We start from the raw sequence: 26,416 nt of genomic DNA on the forward strand, positions 1-26,416 counted from the left end.
GTGGCCTTCCCCTGCTTCAAACACCTTCCTATCTTGTCTCTTATTGCATTCCTGCTCCAAGACCTAACTGCCCCCTCCTCAGGGGACTGCCCTTCTTCCCTTGCAGGTCAGTCCATCTCATTGGCTGGTGCTGAGAAAGAATGCTGTGAGAATGGAAAAGGCAGACAGGTGGGGCAGAGAGGAGAGCCAGCCCGGGAGGGAGCCTGGGCTCATCGGGCTGACACTCAAGGGAGATCCCAGCAGCCCTTAGACACAGGACTTGACTTGCTTATTACAAAATAGCCTTTATTGATAAAATAGCTCAGAGTCTTAGAAATACCTGCATGTCAAAACAGGGGGGCTTGGGTCCCACAGCACACGCAAACTAGATCAGCCAGCAGATGGTTACAAGTCAGCCCCTCAACTACACCCCATATCAATGTCCTGGCCTCACAACTGGACAGTCGTCCTCTCCAGTAGGGTTTCTATTTGGTACCCACCATTGTCTCTACCAGAGAAAACTCCTTGAGTACCTTCCAAATCAGAGAAATCCATCTTGGGCTAATAGGCTGTGTGGCTCAAGCCACCCTTCCCTGAGGCTAAGAGTTCTATTGCCCAAAGCAGAAGTCAGGCTGCCCACAGAGGCAGAGCAGCCCCATCCCTTGTAGATGCCTAGTCACTCTGAAAAGACAGTCAGGAGGTAGTGGCACCCCAGTGCTTGCCCATTTCACCGTGAGGGTTCTGAACAGCCGGCAAGGCATCTTTTTGGGCTGGTGTGGCATTAGTTAAGCCTCCAAAGGCTCCACATGGGGTGGGCACACAGAGTCGTCTGGACCCTGGAGCAGGTGGCTCTTGCAGAGTCGGCAGGGCCCTGGCTGCCTGCTCTGGCCCCAGCACCCCACCTGAGGATCTCTCCTCAGACTGTTTCCTTGATGTGAATATTTTTAGCTTAGGGAAATGATTTGCCTGCTCGATGACAAAGGACTTATCCCCTAATGGGGTTGGGGCCAAGCCACTGCAGGCTCTGTTGGTGTTACAGGTAACAGATGGAAAAGCTGTCACCGGCATAATAACTCAAACCTTTTCGGTTACAAGAATGCGTTCTCAAAGAAATTCTGGAATCTGAAAGTGACTCTGGCACCTCAACCCACTTCCAGTTTGGGGCAGGAATGCACACACCCCAAGTGCAGAACAAAGGTCTACAGGAAGGCTCCCGGCGGTAAACACATAGAAGGGGATTTTTATATCACCGGATAATCACATTCGCTGGCTCTCTAGCTCTTTCCCCCATGGAGCTCAAAGCTCTCTGCAAAAACCTTTCATCTCCCTGCTGCAAGTAGGCGGCAAGCAATTGTCGCCCTGCTCTTTGCAAGGGTGAATGCCAGTGATCGGAGCTCCTATTGAGGCCAGGCCAGGCTCCCAGACCCCCCCAATGAGACAGCCTCATGCCCACTTGCCTCCCAGAGGACTGCTGGGTGAGAAAACCAATCCAAGCTTTTAGCCTTAAGGGAGCCACAAATCTAAAAAAAACAATAATACTAGCCCACATAGCCCCCTATCCCAGTAGCCAATGGGAATCACAGGTGCTCTGTGTGAGTGGATCACCCTGATGTCATCCTCTTTCTCAGCAGCAAGTCCTCCTGGGAAATGTAGAAGACCGGCTTTCTGCTCTTTGAGAGGCCTGGGGAAGAATCAAGGCTGGGGATGTAACTCAATTGGTTGACGACTTGCCTAGCATGCTCAATGCCCTGAATTAATTCCCCAGCATCTCATAGACCAGACACAGTGGTGAACGCCTGTAATCCCAGCCCTAGGGAGGAGAGGGCAGGAGGATCAGAATTTCAAAATCATCCTCAGGCCGCATTGCAAGTCAGGCTGACCTGGGCTATGTTCAAGATCTTCTCCCAAAATATAAAACAAAACAAAAACCCCCACATCCAAGAAAAACAAAACACTACAAGTGAGTGGCCTGCCAAGGCACAGGGGTCTCCAGGAAAGGGAAGCCTGACCTGTTGGCTTATAGGTAGCTGGGGGTGGGGATGGAGGGAGGTACTCCAATCCAGTCTGGTCTTGGCTACATTCCTGAAGATCCAAGCTACCCTTGCTCAGGGAAGTAGAGAAGAGCTACCCCACAGTACAGTCAGCAAGGGAAGGTTTCAAATGGGCCCCTAGGAATGGCACTTTTGTCCTTTCCCCTTTGGGGGGTAGGGGTCTGAGGATGAGGTCTGCAGGTAGGCCCTAGGGAAATGGTCACATAGGTGGGGGAGGGGGGACAACCATCAGGTGGTCCTGGCACCAACCCGGGCAGAGGCAGCGAGCTGGCAGGCTCACCAGGCAGTATGGGTCCACTGCCGGCAAAGGATCCTTCGAAAGGCACGTCGGAAGTCCTGGTTGAAGATGGTGTAGATAACAGGGTTCAGGGAGCTGTTGCAGTAGCCGATCCAGAAGAAGAACTGGAAGAGGCCATGCGGTACCTTGCAGCGCTGTGGGCAGATGGCCCCCAGACTGTAGCTGAAGAAGAAGGGGAACCAGCAAACAACAAAAACGCCAATGACCACTGCCAGCACAAAGGTGAACCTCTTCTCCCGGCTCAGCTGTGCCCGGCGTCGCCACCACTGCCCACTGGCAGCACCCACAGTCCTGCCCAGAAGCACCTGGCCACGCAGTGTGGCCAACACCCGGGAAGCCTGAGGCTGCTGCAAGGGTGGGCTGCATACTGAGGCAGGAGATGCTGGCAGTGTTGGGGGCTCGCACTCTTCTGCCTCCTCTTCTTCATCCTCTTCAGCTGCCTCCTCCGTCGTTGCCCCACCAATGCCCTCCTTCTGGCCCTGGCCTGATCTGGGAAGGGCAGACCAGCTGGGTGGCAAAGGCCTGGACTCAGGATCTTCAGGGGTCTCCCCCTCCTCCTCCCTTGGAGGCTTGGGGTGTCCATTGGCCTCACCCACAGAAGACAGAGGAGAGGCCAGGGTTGGCACCTTAGCTGAGGTTGGAGCTCCCCCAGCAACCGGACGGGGCTGCTTGGACTCACCCTCCCCAGAGTCCCTCTTGGCCCTGAGACCTCGGCAGTGGCTGCGTTTGGCAATTACGTAGATTCGCAGGTAGACGAGGATCATGATGAGGCAGGGAGCAAAGAACGATCCGATGCTGGAAGCCAAGATGTACCAGGCCTCTTGGTTGAGCTCACACTGGGGGAGTCCGTGAGTCTCCGGGCGCTGATCGCCCTTGTAGATGAGGGGCGGCAGAGAAATGACGGCTGCAATGAGCCACACGGTGAGGATGATGCATTTGATGCGGCGCGGAGTGCGCTTGGAGTTGTACTCCAGGGCTCGGCTCACTGCCCAGTATCGGTCCAAACTGATGGCACACAGGTGCACGATGGAGGAGGTACAGAAGAGCACATCTAGCGCCAGGTAGACCTCGCACCATGTGCGCCAGAAGTACCAGTAGCCTAGTAGCTCGTTGGCCAGAGAGAAAGGGATGATAAGAGTGGCTACTAGGATGTCCGCGGCTGCCAGTGACACCAGAAACAGGTTTTGTGGTGCACGGAGTGAGCGGCTGGTCAACACAGCCAGAATGACCAGTGCGTTGCCGAAAATGGTGAACAGGATGAGGAAGGTGATGGCTGACGCGATGGCGGCGGTGGCTTGCACCGAGTAGGGCTCTTGGTGGTCCATGGCGAGGCCGGACACGTCCAGAGGGATCGCTGCTGGCCAAACCCACGGTCCGCGGGAGACAGCGCCACTCTGGCTCCGCTACAGGAGGGGGTTGTCCCCCCGGCGGTGCGGATGGCTCTGGAGCCCCATAACCTGACCGAAAGCGGCCTAGGAGGTCCGGGGACACCCAGGACCAGTCATCATCTCCTACATCCTCTTCCACCGATGCCCGGCGTCCCTGCAGTCCGCCCCAGAGAAGTTTTCCAAGTTGTCCCACTACCGTCCCGGGACCAGAGGAAAGTCGCGCCTTCGCGCGGTACAACTGCAGGACGCACAGAACCGACTATGGAAGAGCAGCCGGTGCTCGGAAAAGGCGCTCTGTCTCCCGGTGCCGCGCCTGCAGTCAGCCCGCCGCGCAGGGGCGTGGGGAGGAGAGCCAGCACGGCTGGGAGGAGGGAGGAGACTGGGGGCGGGAGCTGGAGGAGGGAAGAAGGCGGGGCGGGAGATCCGACCGAGAGCGGGTGGAAGGTGCGCTTTGGGGAAAAGTGGACCTGCGACACTCACCTTTTACTCACCCGGTCCCCAACTCCTGTCTCCTCCCCACTGCCACAGGCCAAGTCCGGGAACCAGGTGTTTGGGATCTTGGAGGTTCTGGGAAAGATACTTATAGAAGAGGATCGGTGCGTGCTGGGAGCTGAGACCTTGGTCAGTCCCACGGGTCCTTTTGCCTTCTGTCTGCGTGTCTGGTACACAGCACCCAGATCGGTGGTTGTAGGCGAGAGTGCTCATGTTGAGCTCTGCAGCAGTTCAACAGCTCAGAAAAGCGTGCAAGGGAGTGTTGGGGTGCTCAGGCATAATAAGCCACATCTCCATCTAGCAACTGAGCCACATCCCAGCAACTGAGACCCTTAGGGGCGGGATCGGAGCAAGGAGAGAGTTCCGAAACCCCTTTTCCAATGCTTCCCCTCTCAGAAGCCACTCGGTCGGACTGGCGAGGTGCAAGGAGCGCGTCTCTGTGTTGCGAGCGCCCTCTGCTGCTGTCTGAGTGCAGAGACTAGGGACAGGCGTCCTCGCAGGTCCCAGGGACACCATAAAAGCTAACTCCTGGTGGGAAGTGATGGGTAGACTACCAAATGCCCTGTTGCTGCCTCAGTTTCCTCCTACTAAAGACAAAGAAGCTAAAGGGGAGAGGAGCAGCTGGAGAGATGGCTCAGCGGTTAAGATTGCCTCTTGCAAAGAACTTGAGTTTGGTTTCAGCAACTACAACAAGAAGTTCAAAACTAACTCCAGCTCCAAGGGATTACATGCATCTGGCCCCCACCAGTACCTGCACTCACGTGCACATACCCACACAGAGACCCACACTTTAAAATAAATCTTAAAGAGGGAAAGCGATAGAGGCAGGCGTTGGTGGTGCAAGCAGAGGCAGGATTTCGAAGCCAGCCTGGTCTACAGAGTGAGTTCCAGGACAGAGAGGGCTACAGAGAAACCCTGTATCAAAAAAGAAGAAAGAAGAAGAAGAAGAAGAAGAAGAAGAAGAAGAAGAAGAAGAAGAAGAGGAGGAGGAGGAGGAGGAGGAGGAGGAGGAGGAGGAGGAGGAGGAGGAGGAGGAGGAGGAGGAGGAGGAGGAGGAGGAGGAGAGGAAGAGGAAGAGGAAGAGGAAGAAGAAGAAGAAGAAGAAGAAGAAGAAGAAGAAGAAGAAGAAGAAGAAGAAGAAGAAGAAGAAGAAGAAGAAGAAGAAGAAGAAGAAGAAGAAGAAGGTCTTAGACTCAAAGCAAAGTTGTAGGTTTGGAGAGGAGTCTCTTGACCAATAGAACATGAGGAGACTCAGGTCAGGGATGAGACCTTTCCTCTCCATAGCTCAGAAAAAGCTGATGTTGGTGGCTATGCTGTAGGAAGGAACCGGCCTTGACTGCTCCAGACACTTGTGCAGCCTCTCTAGAGTGACAGTGGGAAGAGAACGAGGGTAAGAAAAAATTCCGAGCGCTAGCGATAGAGCTAATTCAGCAGTTAAGAGCACTTGTTACTCTTGCAGAGAGCAACTTTTGGCTCCAAGCACGTCAGCTCACAACTGCCTGCAGTTCTAGATCCAGGGCATCAAACAACCTCCCCTGACCTGCACAGGCACCAGGCACACACATAATGCAGATAAATACATGCAGGCAAAAACACTCAAACACATAAGAATTTTTTTTTTAAAAAAAAAAAAAAGGCCAACTTTGAACTAGGTCCTCCCCAATGCCTAGCCTCAAGGGGGTTTCTCCAAGGCCTTGTAATTCCCTTGTGTGAAAAGAGCAGTCAGGCTTTGTATTTACAGTTCAGTTCTAAAGGGCACTATTTGAATGTATATAAATTAATCACTGAAAGTAGAGTCTGTTGTGGAATATTGGCTAAATATGTGTCACATTTGTTCATGCTGTGGAATATTTGTTTAATGATGCAAAGATGGGTTGCATTCTTTTATGTTGCGTTTGTTTAACTCTGTGAAGCTGTGTTACTGAGCCTTTCTAAAATACCTGATTGGTCTAATAAAGAGCTGAATGACCAATAACAAGGCAGGAGAAAAGATAGGCAGGGCTGGCAAACAGAATAAACAGGAGGAGAACTCTGGGGAGAAGAGCAAGGAGTGAGAAAGAGGAGAGGAAGATTCCAGGGTCCAGTCACCCAGCTAAACAGCAAGTCACAGAGAAAGAACTAAAAAAAAAAGTATACAGAAATAGAGAAAGATAAAAACCCAGAGACAAAAGACAGATGGGATAATTTAAGAAAAGCTGGCTAGTAACAAGCCAAGCTAAGGCCAGGCATTCATAAGTCAGAATAAGACTCCATGTGATTTATTTGGGATCTGGGTGATGCCCCCCCACACACACACACACTGAGCAAAGAGTAAAAAGAATCAACTACAGGAGTCTGCTCCCAGCCCCCATCTCAGCTGAGTCTATTGGACCTTCGTTCCTCATGACCTCCACTGTGTGAGCTAGCATGTGACCTCTGTGTCCCCACAGAGCAGAGTTTCTCCAGCTCAGGCTCAGACAGATCACTATGTCCAGCCTCGTGGGGCCCCTCGAGCAATGCCTCTCATCTCAGGCTGCCCTGACACCTAGCTCTCCAGTTATGTGGGACTGCCACAACCAGAGAGGGTGGTGACATGTAGGCCAGGCTCAAAAAGGACAGCTTGCTTCACCTGCCCCTTTGAGACTGCAATCTTGAGACAGGCCTTACAAAGACACCCTTCCCATTATGCTGGACTGGCCTTGAGCCCATGACCACAGGGGATGAAGAGGTCCTGACAGTCCCTTTACTGAGAAAGTTCTGAAGGTAGCCATGGGAGCTTGGGAAATCGTCACTGAGGCAATTCCTGATAGTCCCAAACCTGCCTTTTCACAACCTCCAGTCACACTCAAACTGAGAGATGACTTCCCAGACAACTACCAACATAGGATGGGAGGTTTAATGGCCCATTATCCTCAAAGGGCCAGGTCTTCAAAACGCTGTAGGAAGAGCAATCACGGTTACCCTCAACCCCACCTTACCTATCTGAGGAACATCCATCTGCTTCTGCCCTGAAGGGGTAAATCTAAGTATACCAAGTGTCAAGCCATGCTGGGCACTTACTGACCATTCAGGCATCAGCCCAAGATTGCCACAACCAAGGAAAGATTCTCTTCCACCCTGAAGCTAGGTGGGCAATAGGAGCTTGTCCCCTCACCAGGGAATTCCCCAAGCTACATGCCACCAATCCTTTCCAGGGCTTTGTTCAATCAAAGACCCGCCCTTCCTCAGTAGGCCCAGCTCACTCGTCAAACTCTGTGTATACTTTCACACTCAGCTGTGGTCCAAGGATTTGTGGAATCATATCCCCACCTCCATCAGATGGGCATCTCCTCCTTGTTGCTGATACTGGCCATGGCTGTGGGTTGGTGAGGGATGGCAGAAGCCCTGTTGATGCATGGCAGACATATAAATACACTCAGGCCTATGGTGCCCCAGAGTGTTAGTCTTGAAAAGACAGATTATAGAGGAAAGGGAAAGGTAATTTTGCATGTAAGTGACATCTTTCTTCAAAGAATGGCAAGATGACTGTACCCAGCTGGCCATGGGAACTAGGTAGATGGCCGAGTCTCTTTGCTTCCAATCTATTTCCTACGGAACATCAAGAATGCCTTCTTAAGTCTTAAGTTACGTTTTGTTACTTCAGGCTGTTCTTAAAAACAATAGAAGAATGGCTACAATATAAGAATGGTTAAAGAAGGTGTGGAACATATACACATTAGAGTTTTACTCAGCGGTAAAAAACAATGACATCTTGAATTTTGCATGCAAATGGATGGAAATAGAAAACGCTTTACTGAATGAGGTAACCCAGACCCAAAAAGAGGAATATGGTATGTACTCACTCATAAGTGGATTCTAGCCATAGTTAAAGGTCTTTGAGCCTATAATTCGTGATCCTAGAGAAGCTAAATAAGAAGGTGAACCTGAAGAAAATCATATAGTTATCCTCCTGGATATTGGAAGTAGACAAGATTGCCAGGCAAACTTGGGTGCATGGGGAGTGGGGGGTGGAAGTAGGGGAGTGGGGGTGGAAGTAAGGGGAGATGATTAGAGAGAAGGGAGAGGAGGAGGATTGGGGATGTCTTGGGGGAATGGGATGGGGGGGAGGGAGGAAGGATGAATATGGGAGCAGGGAGGTATATATCTCAACTAAGGGAGCTATTTTAGGGTTTGCAAGAGACTTGATTCTGAAGGGGTTCCCAGGCCCAAGGAGAGGTCCCCAGATTGTTCCTTGGGCAGCAGAGGAGAGAATGCCTGAACTGGCCTTGGCCCATAACCATACTGATGAATATTTTGCATATCACCATAGAACCTTCATCTGGCGATGGATGGAGATAGAGACAGAGACACATACTGGAACACTGGACTTAACTCCCTAGGTCCAAATGAGAAGCAGAAGGAAGGAGAACGTGAGCAAGGAAGGCAAGACCAGAGGGAACCTTCATCCAACGATGGATGGAGATAGAGACGGAGACCCACTTTGGAGCACTGGACTGAGCCCCCAAGGTCCAAATGAGGAGCAGAAGGAGGGAGAACATGAAAAAGGAAGTCAGGACCGCCAGGGATGCGTTCACCCACTGATACAAGGGGACTGATCGAATGAGAGCTCACCAAGGCCAGCTGGACTGGGACTGAACGAGCATGTGATCAAACCGGATTCTCTGAATGTGGCTGACATGGGGGCTGACTGAGAAGCCATTGACAATGGCACTGGGTCTTGTTTTGTCTGCATGTACTGGCTTTTTGGGATCCTAGTCTGTTTGGATGCTCACCTTCCTAGACCTGGAGGGAGGGGGGAGGAACTTGAACTTTCCACAGAGCAGGAAACCCTGACTGCTCTTAGAACTGGAGAGGGAGGAGGAGAGGGAATGGGGGGAATGGGAGGGTATGGGGAGGAGAGGAGGATGTGGAAATTTTTATAAATAAATAAATAAGTAAATGAAAAAAAAGAATGCCTTCTTAAGCCTTAAGTTACGTTTTGTTACTCCAGGCTGTTCTTAAAAACACTGACCCTGTCTCTGTCTGGTCTATCCCTGCCTGTCTGCCTGCCTGCCTGCCTCACCCTACTCAATATGCTAGCTTCTTCCTGTCCCAGGACCTTTGCACTAGTGGCTCTACCCTAGCATTTCCATAGGTAACCACAGGCCTATGCATCCATTCTTATAGGGGTTCGTCCTAACCAACATCCTGCAAGTGCTTCCCAACCCCTGTCATTGATCAATTCAAGATGCCTACCTATAGGCAAGTTATTATCCATCCCTCTCCCTACCTTGTTCACCAGGGTATCCCTGATGCCCATAACAGAGCCTGCCTGGCACCTAATGGGCATTCCAAGTGCCTGTTGAATAAATAAATCCAGTGGTGAGCAACACTGCATAGCTGTGATATGGGGGCGTGGCTAAGCTCCTCTGATTAGCCTCCAGGCTGATGAGCTTCAAGGCCTGGACCATCAGGCACTCTGCAAAATGAAACTCAAGGAACATCCCATTGCTCAGAGCTGGCATGGAGACTGGGCTCACACAGGGACATGCGGCTTCCTGTAGGGAGAATGCAAGAGGACAGCTTTGTCCCTGGCCAGCCCCCAAACAGAAGAGCCTCCAGTTTCACTCAACCCAATCTTCTAGAACTGGATTTGGAGATCAAGAGCTCCAACTTAGAAAGGCTCATGATAGCCTTGGGTGGGGTCTCAGAGTCTAGAGTAGATCCTCTGGTCTGGCGGGGCCCCTGGGAACCCTAGCCCAGTGCCGTTTGCCTGGTTTGGACACTCGGGTGTCTCAAGGCAACCCTATTTTTGATGCCTCTGTCATTTCCTACTGGGGCTGTTGCCCTTCTAATGAACACTGCCAGGGCCCCAATTTACTAACATCAAAGCCAGACACCAACCACCACCTTCTATATCCAAGATCAAGAAAAGGGACAGCATCCCCTGCTATGATCCTTTCATGGCTGATACTCAGTACTGGTCCTCTGATTCAACCTCAGGAACCACTCTGTTCTGAAGCCTAAGCTAGACTGAGGATACAGGCTGCAGAGCCTTCATGGCCCCTGAGGCAATCTCAGCACATGACTTCCCTAGAAAGATGGCAAAGGCAAACTGCTCTTTGTCTCTTCTACCTCCCTGTCACCTTGAGCTAGTCCACATGCTTCCAGAAGGCTGACCCTCGAGAGTGTGGCGTGTGACTTCCTGGGAGCTCTCATGGGCACTTGGGTGAAAGACCCTTAGGATTTTTTGTTTTTGGTTTTTTTTTTTTGTGGGGGGGCAGTTCCAGACAGGGTTTCTCTGTGTAGCCCTGGCTGTCCTGGAACTCACTATATAGACCAGGCTGACCTCGAACTCAGAGCCACCTACCTCTGCCTCCGAAGTGCTGGGATTAAAGGTGTGCGCCACCACCACCCGGCTAAAGACCCCTGTACACAGACAATCAGCATAACACACTGCATGAAGCAAACACCCGACTTTATTTTTCTGCCTTCTCCCATGTGGATGAGGCTCCTTTCCCCACTAGTTCAGAGTCCTAGTTCCCCTCCCATCCCAAGCAGGGCTTCCCTGAACTCCCAGCAGTCTCCTGGAGAACAAAGGGCTCCTGGCCCAGACCCTAGTACCTACACACTTTCTTTGTTCCTAGAAGAAACCTCATGGGAGACCAAGGAGGAGGGGGGCATGGCTGGAAGACAAGTGGTGTGACACCCCGCCCCAGCGTCTTCTACTGAGCACTCTGTGGGCAAAGCAGCAAAAACAGTGATGTGGGATTAAGGCTCAAGTCTGCTGTCCAGAGACTGGCGGTCTTGCCAAGGCTTCCATTATGCAGATCTGGTAAGGAGTCCCCTCTTGCTGGTCCAGGTTAGCAGGAGAACAAACTGGACACTGCCCCCTGGAGGCCAGGGTTGGATCCCAGGGCTTCAGAGCATCCTTAGAGCCAGGCATAATGGACAGGAGGATATTCGTGGTCCCAATCACAGGGCTTCCCCTGAGACCATGCCCAAGGCAACACTTGAGTCCATGCTGGGGGCTCATCCTCAGCTGTAGAATTCCCAGAGGCCGTCCAGAAGCTGGAACTTTGATCATACCCACCACTTCTTCAATCCTGTATCCATCCCCAGCATCTTCCAGGACTAGGGTCCAAGTCAAGAACAGACAGACTTTGGGGGCCTCTCTATCCCTAGGAACTCTGCAGGGGTGAGAGGACGTGGTAGAGAAAGAGACCGAGGGGGTGACCTGGGCCTCCAAGAGTGGCCAGTGCAGGGGATAGAAGACAGGGGTGATGCCCAGAGGGGCCAGGGACCAGAAGACCTAGCTTCTCTTGGAAGAGTATACCCTCCCCACTTGCTGGCAGAAGTCAAAAGGCTCAGTCTCTGGGCACCTCTCTAACGTGACTTCCAGGTGCACAACCTCCTGGAAGCTGAGCTAGACTCTCCAAGGCATCTTGAATAGGTGCTGGCTGATCTCTGGCTTCTGGAAATGGAGCAGGAGGTACAACGGGGTCTTGGACTGCCTGAAACTGCTCTAGAGAGATGCCATCTGCACCTGCTCCAGGCCCTGACCTCGGAGAAGCAGCTTGCATCTGAGGTGGTCTTGCCAAGGCCTCCACACCGAACTTGCTCTGAGCAGGATGCTCCCATATTTCCTGGCTGTCTACGATCTCTGGAATAATACCCTGGCCTCTGGTCTTGGAGCAACTGGGGTCAGAGCTTCTAGATTCTTCCGCCAGTGCCTCCAGAAGTCTTTGCAGATATGATAGGGAGGAAGGAGGGAGGTTTCTCCCATCACTGCCATCACTGTGGGCCTCGAACCCTGGAGCAGAAGAGAACAGAAGTTAGGTCTCAGAGTCACAGAAAGGGCATAGAGCATGGCCACAAGAATTAATGCTGATTTGGGCTTCATGTAAGGTGGTAATGGAGCCAGACTCAGTGAGATGATAGCCTACAAGGTCTCTGCTAAGGCACGAACTCCTACATTCCTACCACACAGCAGTACAACTGTTGCGTGTGATGGTCTATGCCTGAAGCAGGACTGTGAGTTTGTGGTAAGCCTGGGTTACACAGAAAGACCTTGTCTTAAAAACAGAGAGGACAAGCCAGGACAGTGGAAGTGTGCCATTCCCTCCTCACTTGGCCCCTCGGTCACCACTAAAAGATGCTGCAAGCCTCCTACCCATACCCCAGCAGCCCAGCTGGATTGCTCTGTTAAACCAACCAATCCAAGCACTACAGCCTCCTCCTACCAGGTCCTTCTTTGGGCCACTCTACCCCCACCTCCCACCCCACTTCTTAGAGATCCTCCAGAACTGCGCCTGTTCAAACCAAGGGAGGCCCTCAGAAGCTCCGGAGTGGTCTCGGGTCTGTGCACTGCCAGGAGACAAGCTTCTTTGCTGCCACACCCAGGCCATGACTGACAACGCTTTGTGGGAAACACTTGAGCTTCATGGCCCGTGTATCTGCTCTGGTGGACCCTACTGCTGCCTCTTAGTCCCGTCTTTCCTGCTCACACGCCACGATCTCACATTCCTCCATTGGTGTACAGCAACCAATCCAGGCTGACTCCTTTGACCAGCAACCCTCATCCTGCCTGGTTCTCTCTGAACACATCAGCATCAGAAACCACAAGAGCTGAAGCTTCTATTTCTAGCAACTTACCTTCAAGTAGTTGGTACCCTCTACCAGCTTGGTTGCCTACCTCAGCCGCCATTACCTCTTTGGACACATCCCCAGCCACCTCCCCTCTGTCACAAGTCCCTGCCCCAGTCCAGCACCTTTCTTTGTCCTGCCATCTCTACCAGGTTCAGGTGCTTTGTACTTCACATCCCTCCCAGGGTTCTGCCAGCAGCCTCACCTCACTGCGAAGCCAAGGCTACACACAGTGTCTCCAGATCTGTAAAGGACTCAGGTCCACTCCTGTTGTCTTCCTTCCTATTGTGTCCAAATAAGTGTCTGACCCTCCCTCCGAGAGCAGACCCTCCCATGAGTTCTGGCTGAGCTTCCTTTCTCCTTCAGCATCTGCCCCTTCATACACATATTGTGTGTGCCATCATTTCAACACTCAAACATGCCAATCTGCCCACCATAGTGTTCAACCTTCCCTTGGGACAGTCCCTCCTCACCATGTCCCAGTTCTCTGCTCTTTGACATAGAGCTCCAGGCTGACCTGCAATCCTTGTGCCACTGTATCTCATTCTAGTTCTAACAAAAATTATGTAATATTTGATGTACTAAAAGTATACATATGTAATATATCTGGGAAAGTGATATTAAGAATGATACTTGAGTTGGGCATGGTGGTACATGCTTTTAATCTTAGCACAGGCAGGCTGACCTCTTGAGTGGTGAGGTTCCAGACTGGCCAGTACTGCATGGTGAGACTGGCTCAAAATAAAAAGTGGTGAGGTTGCTATTTAAAAAGCAAAAATCTGAGCACCCAGAATGAGGAAATATTTCCAAATGATATAACAAAGAGACAGCATTAAGAATATTTTTTATAGTGGTGGTGGTGCATGCCTTTTATCCCAGCACTCATGAGGCAGAGGCAGAGGCAAGTGGATCTCTGTGAGTTTAAAGCCAGCCTGGTCTACAGAGAGAGTTCCAGGACAGCCAGGATGACAGAAACCTTGTCTCAAAAAAACAAAAAAGCAAAACAAAACAAAAGAGTAATTTTTTAAGTCTTATAATTCAACAAGGAAAACCCAATCCAATTGAAAGCAAGGTTAAGGATCTACATAGACACAAAACCAAAAAGGTATACAGAGCACCCACCATCTCCTAGAGGATAGATATGGTTAGCCATTAGAAAAATGCAAATCAGAACGATGAGATACTTCCATATATACAGAGGACCAGCCACACCATCGAGGCTGGCTATAGTTAGCCATTAAAGAAATGCAAATCAGAACAATAAAATACTTCCATACCCACTGGGATACTCAAAATCAGAAGCATAGTCTGTGTGCTTGGCAATTGTGCAGGAAAATTGGTAGCCACCTGCATAGCTAAATGGAGTTTTTTAAGTGGCTCAACGGCTTTGGAAGACAGTTGAGTATGGTGTTACCATGGGAGCCCAGCAACTTTGTGCCTGGGGCAGACACCGACAGGCGTATTCATAGCGCCAAAGCAGAAACAACTCAAAGGCTCATCAAGTGAGGAATAAATATGTCAGTTAGCAGAAAAGGAAAGAAGTTATATAGGTACTATAGCAGAGATGAAACTGCAAAGGTCATGCTAAGGGCAGTAAGCCAGACACAAAAGGCACTTGGTTCCATTTATATGAAATGTCTAGACAAGGTAAATCCATAGAGGCAGAAGGTGGATTAGTGATTAATTGGGGCCGGTAGGGAATGAGGATGGGACTCAGGTGTAAGATGACCTAAAAATAAAATCTGGGTCACAGGCATGCACGGCAGCTTCACAGGGTGTCACACTGTCTTCCTAAGGGTTGCCACAATTTGTGGCCCTGTCAGTAGGATACAAACATCACCCTTTGCCCCCTTACCCTTTAGCAGTATTTGATATTATCAATTATGACTGGGGCTGGGAACTGCAGATTTAGGGAGAGGGAAAGTTGTTGGTTTCTTCTGGGAGGCCTGCTAACCACCTCACACACTTTTCTATCTGGTAGTTTGACTTTCTGTTTATAGTTCTTTCTGAGTTCAGAACAATACTCGCTACGTTTGGAAGCATCTCTACTTTATAACTTGTGTTTAAATTTGCTTGTGGTGTCTCTTGATGTTATTGACCCCATTAATCTTTGTAGTGTTAGGGTTATTTGCGAAGAAACTCTTCCCCATCCCAATGTGTCTTGCTAAACTTTGTGAAGTTTCTCTGTGCACATACAAGTCTTTTGTACCCTTATGGTGTATAATGGTCAATACCTAGATACCTAGTTGTCTCAGAACCATCTAGTGCAGTGGCCTCCAACCTTCCTAATGCTATGACTCTTTAATATAGTCCCTATGTTGTGGTGACCAACCATAAAATTACTTCGTTCCTACTTTATTAACTGTAATTTTGCTACTGTTATGAATCGTAATGTAAATATCTGAAAGGGTCATTCAACCCCAAGGGGGTCACGACCCATAGGCTGAGAACCACTAGCCATCCTTTCTTTTCCTAATCAAGCCCCACACACACACCTTTGGAGGGTTCACATTTGACTTTTTTTTTTTTTTTTGAAGACAGGGTCTCACTATGTATCGCTGACTGTCCTGGAACGCACTATGTCGACCAGACCGGTCTCCGGCTCACAGAGATCCACACCTGCCTTTGCCTCTGCCTCTCCAGTCCTGGGATTGGATCAAAGGCGTGCAGTATCATGCCCATTAGGTTCCACATTTGAATAGGATCCATTTCAGAACTTTGCACTCTGTCCTCACAGACACATACACATCTCTGCACCCATCCCACGCACCTACACAGGCTACTTTACACACCCTATATTCAGAGTGCATACAGGTGTTTATATATTTCTGTACAGTTTTTGCTTTGTTTCTAAACTCATCTATGGTTAGTTAGTGAGTTTTTTTGCTTCCTTTCCAAACACCAGAGCTTTGTGTCGTCTTCTTGCCTTACCAAGATAGTGGGGAAACTTACCTTGGTCCTAGACTTAATATTTTGTCATTAAAAGTTTCAGTAGGTGTTCATAAATAATTCAGTAGGTGAATTATTATCGGGGTTACTTCTCTTTGCTAAGGGATCTTAGTCATTAGTGGGTAGTAACACTTTTCAAATCTGTTTCCAAACTCAATTCTGATGAGTCACAGTGACCGACCCACCTCTCCTTAGCCTCACCATCTCTTTATCCTCACCCATCCATTCCCTAGATCAAGTCCCTCTCCCTGTCTCTTACCTCTCCTGTGGGAGTCAGGGACACTTGGGCTGCAGTTGTAGAGCCTACGGACCCGGGTGATATCCGAGGTGCTCAGGTTCCATCGCTGGCCAATGTGGACGCTGGTGGTCCAGAGTGGTGTGATGGTGGGCTGCCCACGCCAGCTGAAGGCAAACCTGGAACCCAGGGGTGGGGTCTATGTCAGGATCGCAGTAGTCAGGGCTAGGAGGGAGGGGGGGTTATGGGAAAGAGGGACGGGGAGGGGGTCAGGGAGAGAGGGGGAAACAGAGGGTGCTCACCTCCCATAATGCATCACTGACGAGTAGTCGTAGGGTGCTAACATGTTGCTACTCCGAGACTTGATGAAGTTGATTTCAAAACCTTAAAGCACAGACACATACACACACCTTTGTAGGTGTATAAAAGACAGGCAGTGCACAACTCTGAGAAGTCACAACCCACTTAAGTGAAGAGTCTGACTACCCCACTGAGCCTTCTCTTTCCAGGCTGGTCCCTGCTTTTGAGTATCTTGGCTACCCTACTCTACTGGACCCTGGAAGGAATCCAGACCTATATACCAGGTGCTGTGGAAGCAGGGGACGCCCGTGGCCAGGCAACCAGGACCTCCTTCAAACCTCCTTCAAGCTCTCTCCAGCTGTCCCTCCTTCCCAATTCACTTTGCATGACACGAATCTTTGCAAACCTGAAGCACCCACAAAGCTACAGCTGCTGTGCCTTAGACACTGGTACCCTGCCTACTCCTTGAGCTAGCTTCAAAGACACACTGTCCTCTCCACTCAGGATTGTGGTGCCTGAGCCCTCAGGAGCCAGACCACCTTCATCTTCCCATCTCAGACCACAAAGCTACAGATGGAGCACCTAGCAGTTCAGTCATCTTGGTTGGCCAGAATGCCCGCTGCTCTCCTCCAGGCCAGCGAGAGAGGAAGGTTGCTGACCACTCCTGAAAGGACCTCTGGTTCCTTACACCTTTGTTTCCAAGCCCTCTCCCCAAACCCAACAGGCTGTGTCCACACTTTCTTCTTCCCTAAGGTCACCAGCAGCCTCCTTATCCTAATCAGAGCCCCAAAGAATGCCAATTTTGTCTCTTCAAAGAGGCTTTATTAGTAAACATAATTTTGAATAGGAATATATTTCTCTAACCTAGAAAACAAATATCTAACTGGGTATAGTGGTGCACATCTTTAATTCCAGCACTTGGGAGACAGAGGTAGGAGGGTTTCTGAGTTTGAGGTCAGCCTGGTCTGCCATGAGTTCCAGGACAGCCAAAGCTACATAGTAACACCCCGTGTCTCAAGAAAGCAAAAAAATATCAAGTATCTAGCATGCACAATGACTCAATCCCCAGCGCCATGGAAATACAATATAACCAAATTAAAAGAGAATATACATAAATATAAAGATAAAGTGAGTTTCCTATGCTACCTGCTTCCTCTGAATTTCTACCTCTCAAAGCTCACAAAAAATCACTTTGTGATTAGTTTTAATGCCTTGGCAGAGCTTATGCCCATTTGAGGGAACCATAATTTCCCAGTAGGATAGCTGAACTATAGTTGGCACTAGGGATGGAACCCCAGTTATAAACCAAATAAGTGTCATACACTCCTTAGTAGGTAGGTGTTTTGTTTTGTTTTGTTTTTGAGCCAATTTGATTGTTAGAACAGCTCTTTGCATTAATTTGGGCTGTTTTCTAACTCTAATTTATGCTTTTACCTTAATTTTTAATTCTTAATTTTTTAATTTTTTTTTTAAAAAAAAACAACTTAAGCAGGCACATTTAACTTATTTGTTCTCTTTGCTTTTATGGATATAAGTATTGATGCCTCTACACTTTCCCTGAGCCTACCCTTACCCTAATTAAACCATTGATTTTAAAATAGTGTTTTGTTGATTATTTATTTAAAGGCAGGATCCATATAGCCCTGCCTGTCCTCACGCTCAGATCCCTTTGCCTCGGCCTCCAGAGTGCTAGGATTGCATACATTTCCATACTTTTCCTTTATTTTTTTTTCAGAACCCCTGAAGTTCCTTTAATCTCCAGAACTAAAAGTATTTGACTGGATCCCCTAAGGAGAGCAGTCTAGTGGTTTGGCTTCTACTTTATGTCATGATCAGGGTGTTTGCATTGACTTAAGTTTTCAGATCCAGTCTGTCATAGGATGAGTGCTTACAAACACCCCAGGAACACCTGGAAAGATCATGATCACCCCCGGCCCACCTCCCCAATCCCACCTTTGTCATTAGCTACCCAGTTACCTCCAAAGCACCGTCTCTGGGACAAGTATTCTTTTCACCTGGCCAGCCCCAGAGCAGCGGCAGAGGCCCCTCCTGGTTCCAATGGGCAGGAGGCCTCCTACTCTCCCTGCATCTCCTCCCCTCCACAGCTTCCCACCTGGCGGAGGCAACTGTCATTCTCACCACTGAGATCATCTGATCCCTGCACCATGTCCAGCACACATACGCCCACTGCCATCAGAGCCCCTCGCTCCGTCAGCCTTGGCTCTGCCGCGTCCCGGGTACTCTGAGCCACATGCCCACTGATTCACATCTTTGGTACCTCAGCCTTTCAGTGTTGCCCCTTGACACATGTATCTGGTCTACCCTCCCCCATCTCTCTCCTGGCTCAGTGCCCACAACTGACATGTAGCCCTCGCCCCAATATCACACACTAATGTCTGTCACATGGGGGACTGCTGAGTACTCAGAGAGCAAGAGTCATAGGACACTGTCAACCTCACAGTCAGATGATGGTGGCAGAGAGAAGAGAGACAAAGCAAATGGCTGATGTCCTTCCTTGGGTACTACTATAGAGACTCAAGAGGAACACCACAGGATCACTCTCAAATACCAGAGAGGCATGAATCCCACTTGCCTCATGAGAAAGGGACAGGCAGTGTGTGGGATGGACTCTTCCAGGGGAGGCAAGCAACTCAACTCTAGCCCTGGCCCGAGGCCTCTGTCCCTCGAGGTCCCCTGGCCCGGCCTAGCCTAGACGCCAGCTGCCTTACCTGGGAGGATCTCATTCCAGTTGACGCGGATGTAGCGGTCCCGATCTGCCCGTGAATGCTCATGCCAGAAGCCAAGCACATGCATGAGCTCATGTAGCACGATGCCATGGCCCTTCCGGAGACAAGTAGGTGCTAAGGACACCACCTGCATCCCTCCACTGCGTCCCACACCGGAGAAGCACCTGCAAGACCCTGAGCATGAGCCGCTTGGCAGTGCACTAGCTGGGTATCAGGCCAGAAAGGTCAGAAGAACAGGTGTTTGCTCTGCTTTAGGACCCGGGATGAGCCAGGATCAGACTCCTGCCAGTCCCCATCCTGGACGCTAGTCCAAGACCTTCTGTCCCACCTCCCAGGTCCCCTGACTGCTTGGCTTGTGAAGAGGGTGTCACCTGGGGCTTCGTTACTACCTGAGCTGACAAAAGGTGGGACCTGATATTCATGCATGATAGAGCGGGTCATTACATGAGCAGTCCTATGTCATAAGCCTGAGTCACAGCTTCCATTCACACCATGTCCAATGAAAATAGGATGCAGTTATTACCACTACCCCTGCCTCAGAAAGAAGGTAGAGGCTAAATTAGGGAACTCACCTAGACTTGGGTTGGCACATGGAGTGGCAGAACTAGGACCCCACATTTTCCCAGGCGCATACCACAAGACCTCCAGGAGATGAGGGTTTGTAGAGAAGGGTCCTGTACCCAGTGGCCATCCCTCACCCGCCAGTGGCCCAGAAGGTCCAGGTCATAAACGAACCATTCAGGATAGACTGGGGTTGAAGTCAAGCAAACAGGCCCAGGAATAGGCCTAATACCACTTGTGCACACTAACGGATGATCAGGGAAGACAGGAAGCCACAAAGTCACAGGGCCACACACCCACACACCAAGATCACTTACCCTGACATAGGAAGGATGGAAATGAAGTCTCTGTGGCCCTGGTAGGCAACAAACCGGATGCATGTGGAACGTTCAAACTCAGCGAAAGCCTCCATAATGATCCGACGGCTGGGCTCATCTGGGAAAGACACACATGGCTGAGCCTCCATGGAGGTCCCAATAGCTCTTGAGGATCTCTGAAGTCTGCATGGGGGCTGAGACCAGACATTAAGCCCAAATGTTCCAAAAACAGTGTTCAGAGAGGACAATATTGAAGAGAAACACTAAGCTGCAGAAAGGCCCTGGCTGTGTGACTATGTAGCCCAGAGGGGACTAGAGAGTTCCATCAGCTCTTCCAGTATTACACATATACCTCACACACATCCCCTACCCCCCATCCCCCACACCTCCCACCCCTCACTCCCCACCACACACACCCCCACTACACACACCCCCACTACACACACCCCCACTACACACACCCCCACTACACACACCCCCACCACAGTTCAGATGCCCAGGGGAGGGGAGCTCTGCACAGCACTCTCGTCTAAGGGGTGTGGTGCTGCAGGAGAAGAGGAGCTCCCTGCAGGAGCCCCGCTGCATCCAGGAGAAGGGTGGGAAGCCCCACCTCAGCTCTCACCATACTTGCTGGAGAGCAGGAAGGGGATCTCCACAATGCCACCAGCACCCTTAGGCCATTTATTGTTGGTCACTGACAACAGTCGGAAGGGGCTCTGAGGAAAGAGGGCAGCTCAGAGTTAGTGAAGGACACAGGACACAGGCCACCTAAATGTCCTACTTCCTGGGGTACTCTGCCTCAGACCATCAGAACCCTGGAGATGTGAGAGGTGCCACAGGGAGGCCTTGGGAGCGAGGACACCGTTAGAAGAGGAATGAGAGCCTGGGAAGTCAATGGACGAACTGAGAATTCAGATAACAGGGGCTGGAGAGATGGCTCAGAGGTGAAGAGCACTGGCTGCTATTCCAGAGGACCTGAGTTCAATTTCCAGCAACCACATGGTGGCTCACAACCGTCTGTAATGAGATCTGGTGCCCTCTTCTGGCATGTGGGTACACATGCCAACAGCACATTGTATGCATAATAAATAAATCTTTTTAAAAAAAGAATTCAGATAACAGAAGTTGCAATGTGCTCTATCATGTTCTATCGAGTAGATAAAAGTACCTAAGGTTGGCACCCCAGGAGGCCTGGCTCAGAAGGACTCAGCCCCTCCTAAGCACCTCCTCAGGACATGAATAGAATGGAAGGATCCTGCTCAGGGTAATGTCCTCACAAATGCCGCTCTCCTATCGTCCACTAACCAGAACTCTAAAGTGTAGGCTTCCCAGATCCCAGAAGGTCCTGTCCCCTCTAGCCACCAACTTGATTTAGTTCTGCTCTAAGGGTTTCAAACGGCAGGCAAGTGCATACACATCTCTAATGGATACCCTAACCTGTTAGCCTATGAACTCCAGGACAGCCTCAGTCGCCGTCAGCCCCCTCTGAACAATCAGAACAGTCTTGCTTCCCACTACTCATGGTCATATCCAGCAGCCTTCAGTCACCTACGCTCTCCTAAACAAGGTTTTCCCTCTGCTTTGTCATCATTTCTGTTCCCATCAGCCTCCTCCCTTCTGACTCAGTCCTCCGCCCCTAGCCAAGATGGTCTCTCCATGTTCCTCCTTGCTCTAGCTTCCCTAGGGGGATCTTTACAGCCATCCAGGTCTCACACACATGTCCAAGTCGGTCTGGGATCACGCCTCCAGCCTTGTGTTTTCTGAGTTCTCCCCTGGGCAGGGTGTCAACTGGGGTCTAAAAGCTTGAATCCCCTCTTCCAAGGAGCCCTCTTGGGATGTCATCTCAGCTGCCACCCTGATCGTATTACCTAACAGCCAGTCATACACACCAGAGCCCTCGTGACACCTAGAAGAGGGTTTCCAAGGTGCTCTCACGGCTTTGCGGCTGCGCATACCACGTGTGCACAACTCACCGGCCGGATGATGTCCCCTTCAACCAGGAAGCTGCTTTCTGGGGTCTCCTCTGAGATGAGCCCTGGGAGGGAAAGGAGGAAGGGATGCGTGTCACCTGTGACTTCCAGAACACAGACCCAGCACGGCCAGTGCCTATGCCTTCTTCTGCTTTGGAGCTAAGCTCCTTTGAGCACCAAGGCTATGTGGCTTTGGGGAAGCCCAACGGCCCAGCTGAGACCCAGCCTGCAAATGTGTGTGAGGCTTCTCAATCTGTTTGTATCCTTCCCCTGTTCAAACACAGCCGTGATTCCCAGCACTTGTGATCAGTTCCACCTCCAGGCCCTCATCTGTGAGGATGCCACCTTCTCTCCCGTTCGGGCTCTGTCCAGCCCAAGCCATACTCCCCAGAACATGTCCTGGTCTCTCCTGCCTCACCTTGCCCCCACCCACCATGTGCTTCCCATAATCACACATTACATTCTGGACCCTTGAGGTAAAGGAACCGAAATTACAAAGTCATAGCCACAGAAGGAAGTTGAGGAGGGTAAATACTTTTTGTCTCTATTCACTTTGGCTTCTCATCTTCCTTCTAGTCAGGGAGCCTTCTGTAGCTGACTGCTGGGAAGAGACAGCTCAGGAGGACCCATGAGACATTGGCGGAAGCCACAAGAGGCTTGAGAAGAATACAGGAGCGCTGCCTGATCTCAGAGCTTCAAACAACAGATGGCGACACAGACTAGTTGCACCCCTTATGAGTCCTCTTCAGGTAAGAGGAGTCCCCTTAAGATTATCTCCAATCAAGACTGCATCCTTAAATCTAAAAGAACACGCGCCACGACAGTGGTTCTCAACCTGTGGGTCACGACTCCTTTGGAGCGCGAATGACCCTTTCACAGGGGACACCTAAGATCATCGGGAAACACAGATATTTCATTATGATTCATAACAGTAGCAAAGTTACAGTTATGAAGCAATGAAAGTAATTTTATGGTTGGGGTCACCACAACATGAGGAACTGTATGAAAGGGTCACAGCATCAGGAAGGTTGAGAACCACTGTTTCAGGATCTGGTACAGTTGTGTGGTATCAACAGCATCAGAGCCATCATTTACAGCAGCTGGGGAGAGTGGCTTTTCCCAGTTAGACATCACATAGGCAGGGGCAGCTGTTGGCAGCTACTGTGAGACCCAGCATGGGAGAAGCTTCTCTTGGCACTGAAAATGAGGGCCAGGAAGACCCTTGGCTCTGGCTACCTACAGAGGACAATGACAGAGTGAGGATTGGTGCCCACTTGAGCTTCTAACCAGCTCACAAATAAAGAACAGAGAAGATCACACTGTGGCCACCACCTACCCTAAGCCAAGGTTACCTCTGTTCCCCCAACATTTCAGCCATGATGTCTCCATTATCTGAATTCATCTTCATTGCTGCCAACTTCAACCCAATGTGTCTGTGTTCCTCATTGTCTGAGATTCCCAGACAGGGAGGCCCTGAGACACCTGTTTCTTTGTTCTTTAATACCCCAGCCCCTACTGGTTTGGTCACACCTGTACACTGTCCCCCATAGAGTGACTGGTATGTTCTCAAACATCTACTGATGATTTTGCTCAACTCCCAGGCTGAGAGAGAACCAGTGTGTGCTTGATCTCTCTCTCTCTCTCTCTCTCTCTCTCTCTCTCTCTCTCTCTCTCTCTCTCTCTCTGGCAGGGAGGGGAGGGTTCAAGATGAGTGTTTGACTGTAGAGCCCTGGCTGTCCTAGAACTCACTCATATACCAGGTAGTGAGGATGAGGGAAAGCTGGAGGGCTAAGCAGCCCAGCTACCATCCAGGCCGAGAATCAAGGCTACGAGTTGACCCAGCTCAGTATCCACCTCATCTATGAACTATCAAGCAGGTGAAAGGGATGAACCTACAGATCCAAAGCTGCAGGACACAGGAAAACAGACTATCCAAAAGGAGCCCCAGAGAGAACCCGTTGTTGATGGTGTAGCAGAAGCCAGAGGCCTCGAACCAGGCCAGTGAATGATTCCTAGCAATGAACACTTACAAGTAAAGAAGAATGGACTAAGGGTCAGACTCTGTGACTCAACAGGCCACACTACAGCTTCCACAACGAGATTCTTTCGTTGTTTGGTTTGAGTTTTGGTTTTTCTTTTAAATTTTGTTTTGTTTTGGTGGGGAGGTTGCATGGGCAGAGGGTGGATGTGAGAAGATGGGGAAATAAGTGATACGTCAGGATACATGATGTAAAACCCAGAGAATTAATAAAAGTTAAATAGAATCAAAGTAATAATTCACCAGCAAAAAAAAAAATACAGAAAAAAATATGTAAAGCTTTTCCCCAAGAAACATGCACTTATTTAGAAGTCCGAAAATATGTGGGGACATTTCTTTTCAACCTTTTCTGCATGCCTAGACTTGTCTTGACTTTTGGGAGTATGATCCAGTGGTCTTACCTTGGTTAATTGCGGGAATGTCCTTGTCCTGAGATGCCTGGCTCCCTTCAGGAGTGAAGCCCTCTGGGACACTGGTACTGCATACTCCTGAACATCTGGGTGGTGAGGGTGCTCCCAGGATCAAACCTGGCCGGGGCAGACAAGTGCAGACACAAAGATGCCCCCAGGGCTCCATTGGTGAGATAGGACAATGGGACATGGGGAAGCAACACTCAACCCCTTCAGGAGACCTCCCCGCAGCAGCCCTGAGCCTGCCTGGGCTTCCCACTCCACCTCGCCTAACAGCAAGGCCTAGATGCCGCCAATAAAGGTGGGCCCTTCGAGGGACTAACACTTGGCTAGGGCAGCACATGAGGCCAAAGGGAGGATGAAGAGATCCAGGATGAAATTTAAATCTTGTGGCGGCGCCAGATTCAGGGCTAGCCTCAGACCCTTCTCTTTAGCTTTTCCTCAACCCAGACTCAGAGCTGGAGTGACTGCTGCCCTAGCCGGGTTATAAAAGAGCCTGTACCTTAAAACAAGGAGGTATGTGGTATGGTGCTGGGCAATCTACGGTTAGGCGGGCCCTTTGCTCCTACGGGTGTGGGAGACCTCCATGCAGAGCCGTGAAGCTTGTTTAAGACTGCTTTAAGCTACAGCCACAGCGCCCGGCCTCCTCCCATTGCCCCAGATGCAGGAGCCAGCTTACCCGGCAAGGAGAGCAAAGCTAGCATCCAAGACCACAGGCCTCTCACGCTCCCCATGGTGGGTCCTCACTACCCTCTCAGCAAGCAACATGCAGAACCAAAGCACCAAAGGACATCCCAAGCGCAGGCCCCACCTGCCCCTTTAATAGCGGCTTCTCCAGCCCACACCTGCAGCCTCCCAACCACCTCCACGAACCACCTCCCAACAGCCACCACCTGAAGACCTGCTCACTTCTACCCAAGAACCCTCCGCCAGGCTTGAGCCTGCTGGACCATAGTCCCACCCATCCTGGCTAAAGTGGATTAAAAATTGGGTAGGGGGGCACAAAACAATTTAGCAGCATTGTGTCCCTGAGATTCCCTCCTGCCACCAGAGGGCAGAGAAGCACTGTAGCAAGGTTCATGGGCAGGACTGAGACCCCAGCACTAGAAGGGACTGCTTTCCTGCCCCACCCCCTACCAGGAGACTCAGCCAGTGAAAGCCTGCCTGAGAACTCCAGGCACCCTCCCCTGCTGTAACTGATAATAGAAGTGTGGTCACTGCACCTGTATAAGGTTTTCTTTTTCTTTCTTTTTTGTTTTGTTTTTGTTTTGGTGGGGGCGGATTGAGACAGTCTTATTATATAGCTTTGGCTGTCCTGGAACTCACTCTGTAGACCAGGCTGGACTAAAACTCACAGAGATCTGCCTGTCTCTGCCTAATGAGTGCTAGGATTAAAGCCATGGGCCACTACACCTGGCTATAAGCTTTCATTTCAGAAACCACATAGTCCTGTCACAGGTGGAAGGACTCTGAAATTTCACACTGAACACCCAGCAATGATCAGCACCCAGGGACACTTGCCACGGCTGGGACACAGATACACACACACACAGATGGACACAGATGGACACTCAGACCCTCAAATGGATGTGGTCCTTACATCGCCACTGCCTCCTGGTATGATCAGCTGGGGCCCCTTCCCACTTCTCTAATTCAAAATGCAAAGCACCTCAACTCTGTTCCTATTGGCTACACCCGCTGAATCAATAGCCTGGAGCATGCGAACCAATCCACCCTAGCATGCAGTGAAGGAAAGCCAGCACCAAGGGCCCCGGTTGCTGACCACAAGGGCCTGTCGGCGTTCCTGCTGAAACTGGGGCCACCATTTCTCAAGAAATAGAAGTCAGAGCCACAAGGAGGAAGTGCAAAGGCAGATGCCACTGATGTCTGAGCAAGGTGTTGACTGGTTTCAATGCATGGGATGAGAATACAGATTAGCTTGGCGGAAAGAATCATTCACCATGCACATATATGTCGAAGCTTCCCATGGACAACCTTAAACACTCAATTTTTTGCCATAAAAAAGAAGGCATGAGATGTCATGGTGGCTCACGCCTTTAATCCCAGAATGTGGGAG

At 50.4% G+C, this 26,416-nt stretch overlaps 2 protein-coding genes across 2 annotated transcripts; both read right to left on the reverse strand.

Moving 5' to 3' along the window:
* Positions 1-264: 264 nt before the first annotated feature.
* On the reverse strand, positions 265-4,062 carry Adra2b (adrenoceptor alpha 2B). Its single transcript, XM_048459888.3, has one exon. The coding sequence runs from the start codon at positions 3,651-3,653 to the stop codon at positions 2,307-2,309; it is 1,347 nt and encodes a 448-aa protein (XP_048315845.1). The 5' UTR covers positions 3,654-4,062; the 3' UTR covers positions 265-2,306.
* Positions 4,063-10,644: 6,582 nt separating this feature from the next.
* On the reverse strand, positions 10,645-25,151 carry Astl (astacin like metalloendopeptidase). The gene is made up of 9 exons (XM_048459980.3): positions 25,019-25,151; positions 24,331-24,456; positions 21,895-21,956; positions 20,544-20,637; positions 19,922-20,039; positions 19,026-19,207; positions 16,299-16,380; positions 16,021-16,175; positions 10,645-11,979 (listed from the first exon to the last, which is right to left on the reverse strand). The coding sequence occupies exons 1-9, from the start codon at positions 25,071-25,073 to the stop codon at positions 11,534-11,536; spliced, it is 1,320 nt and encodes a 439-aa protein (XP_048315937.1). The 5' UTR covers positions 25,074-25,151; the 3' UTR covers positions 10,645-11,533.
* Positions 25,152-26,416: the final 1,265 nt, after the last annotated feature.

This window comes from Myodes glareolus, chromosome 10 (assembly GCF_982192425.1).
Source record: "Myodes glareolus chromosome 10, mMyoGla1.1, whole genome shotgun sequence".
NCBI classification, from domain to species: Eukaryota; Metazoa; Chordata; class Mammalia; order Rodentia; family Cricetidae; genus Myodes; species Myodes glareolus.

Excerpts from the sequence above, each read along its gene's own strand:
- Adra2b (XM_048459888.3), bottom strand. The coding sequence starts at position 3,653 with ATGGACCACCAAGAGCCCTACTCGGTGCAAGCCACCGCCGCCATCGCG.
- Astl (XM_048459980.3), bottom strand. The coding sequence starts at position 25,073 with ATGGGGAGCGTGAGAGGCCTGTGGTCTTGGATGCTAGCTTTGCTCTCC. Across the intron at positions 20,638-21,894 it reads AAGGGGACATCATCCGGCCG|AGCCCCTTCCGACTGTTGTC; the intron begins GTGAGTTGTGCA and ends CTCTTTCCTCAG. Across the intron at positions 16,381-19,025 it reads CTGGAATGAGATCCTCCCAG|GTTTTGAAATCAACTTCATC; the intron begins GTAAGGCAGCTG and ends CTGTGCTTTAAG.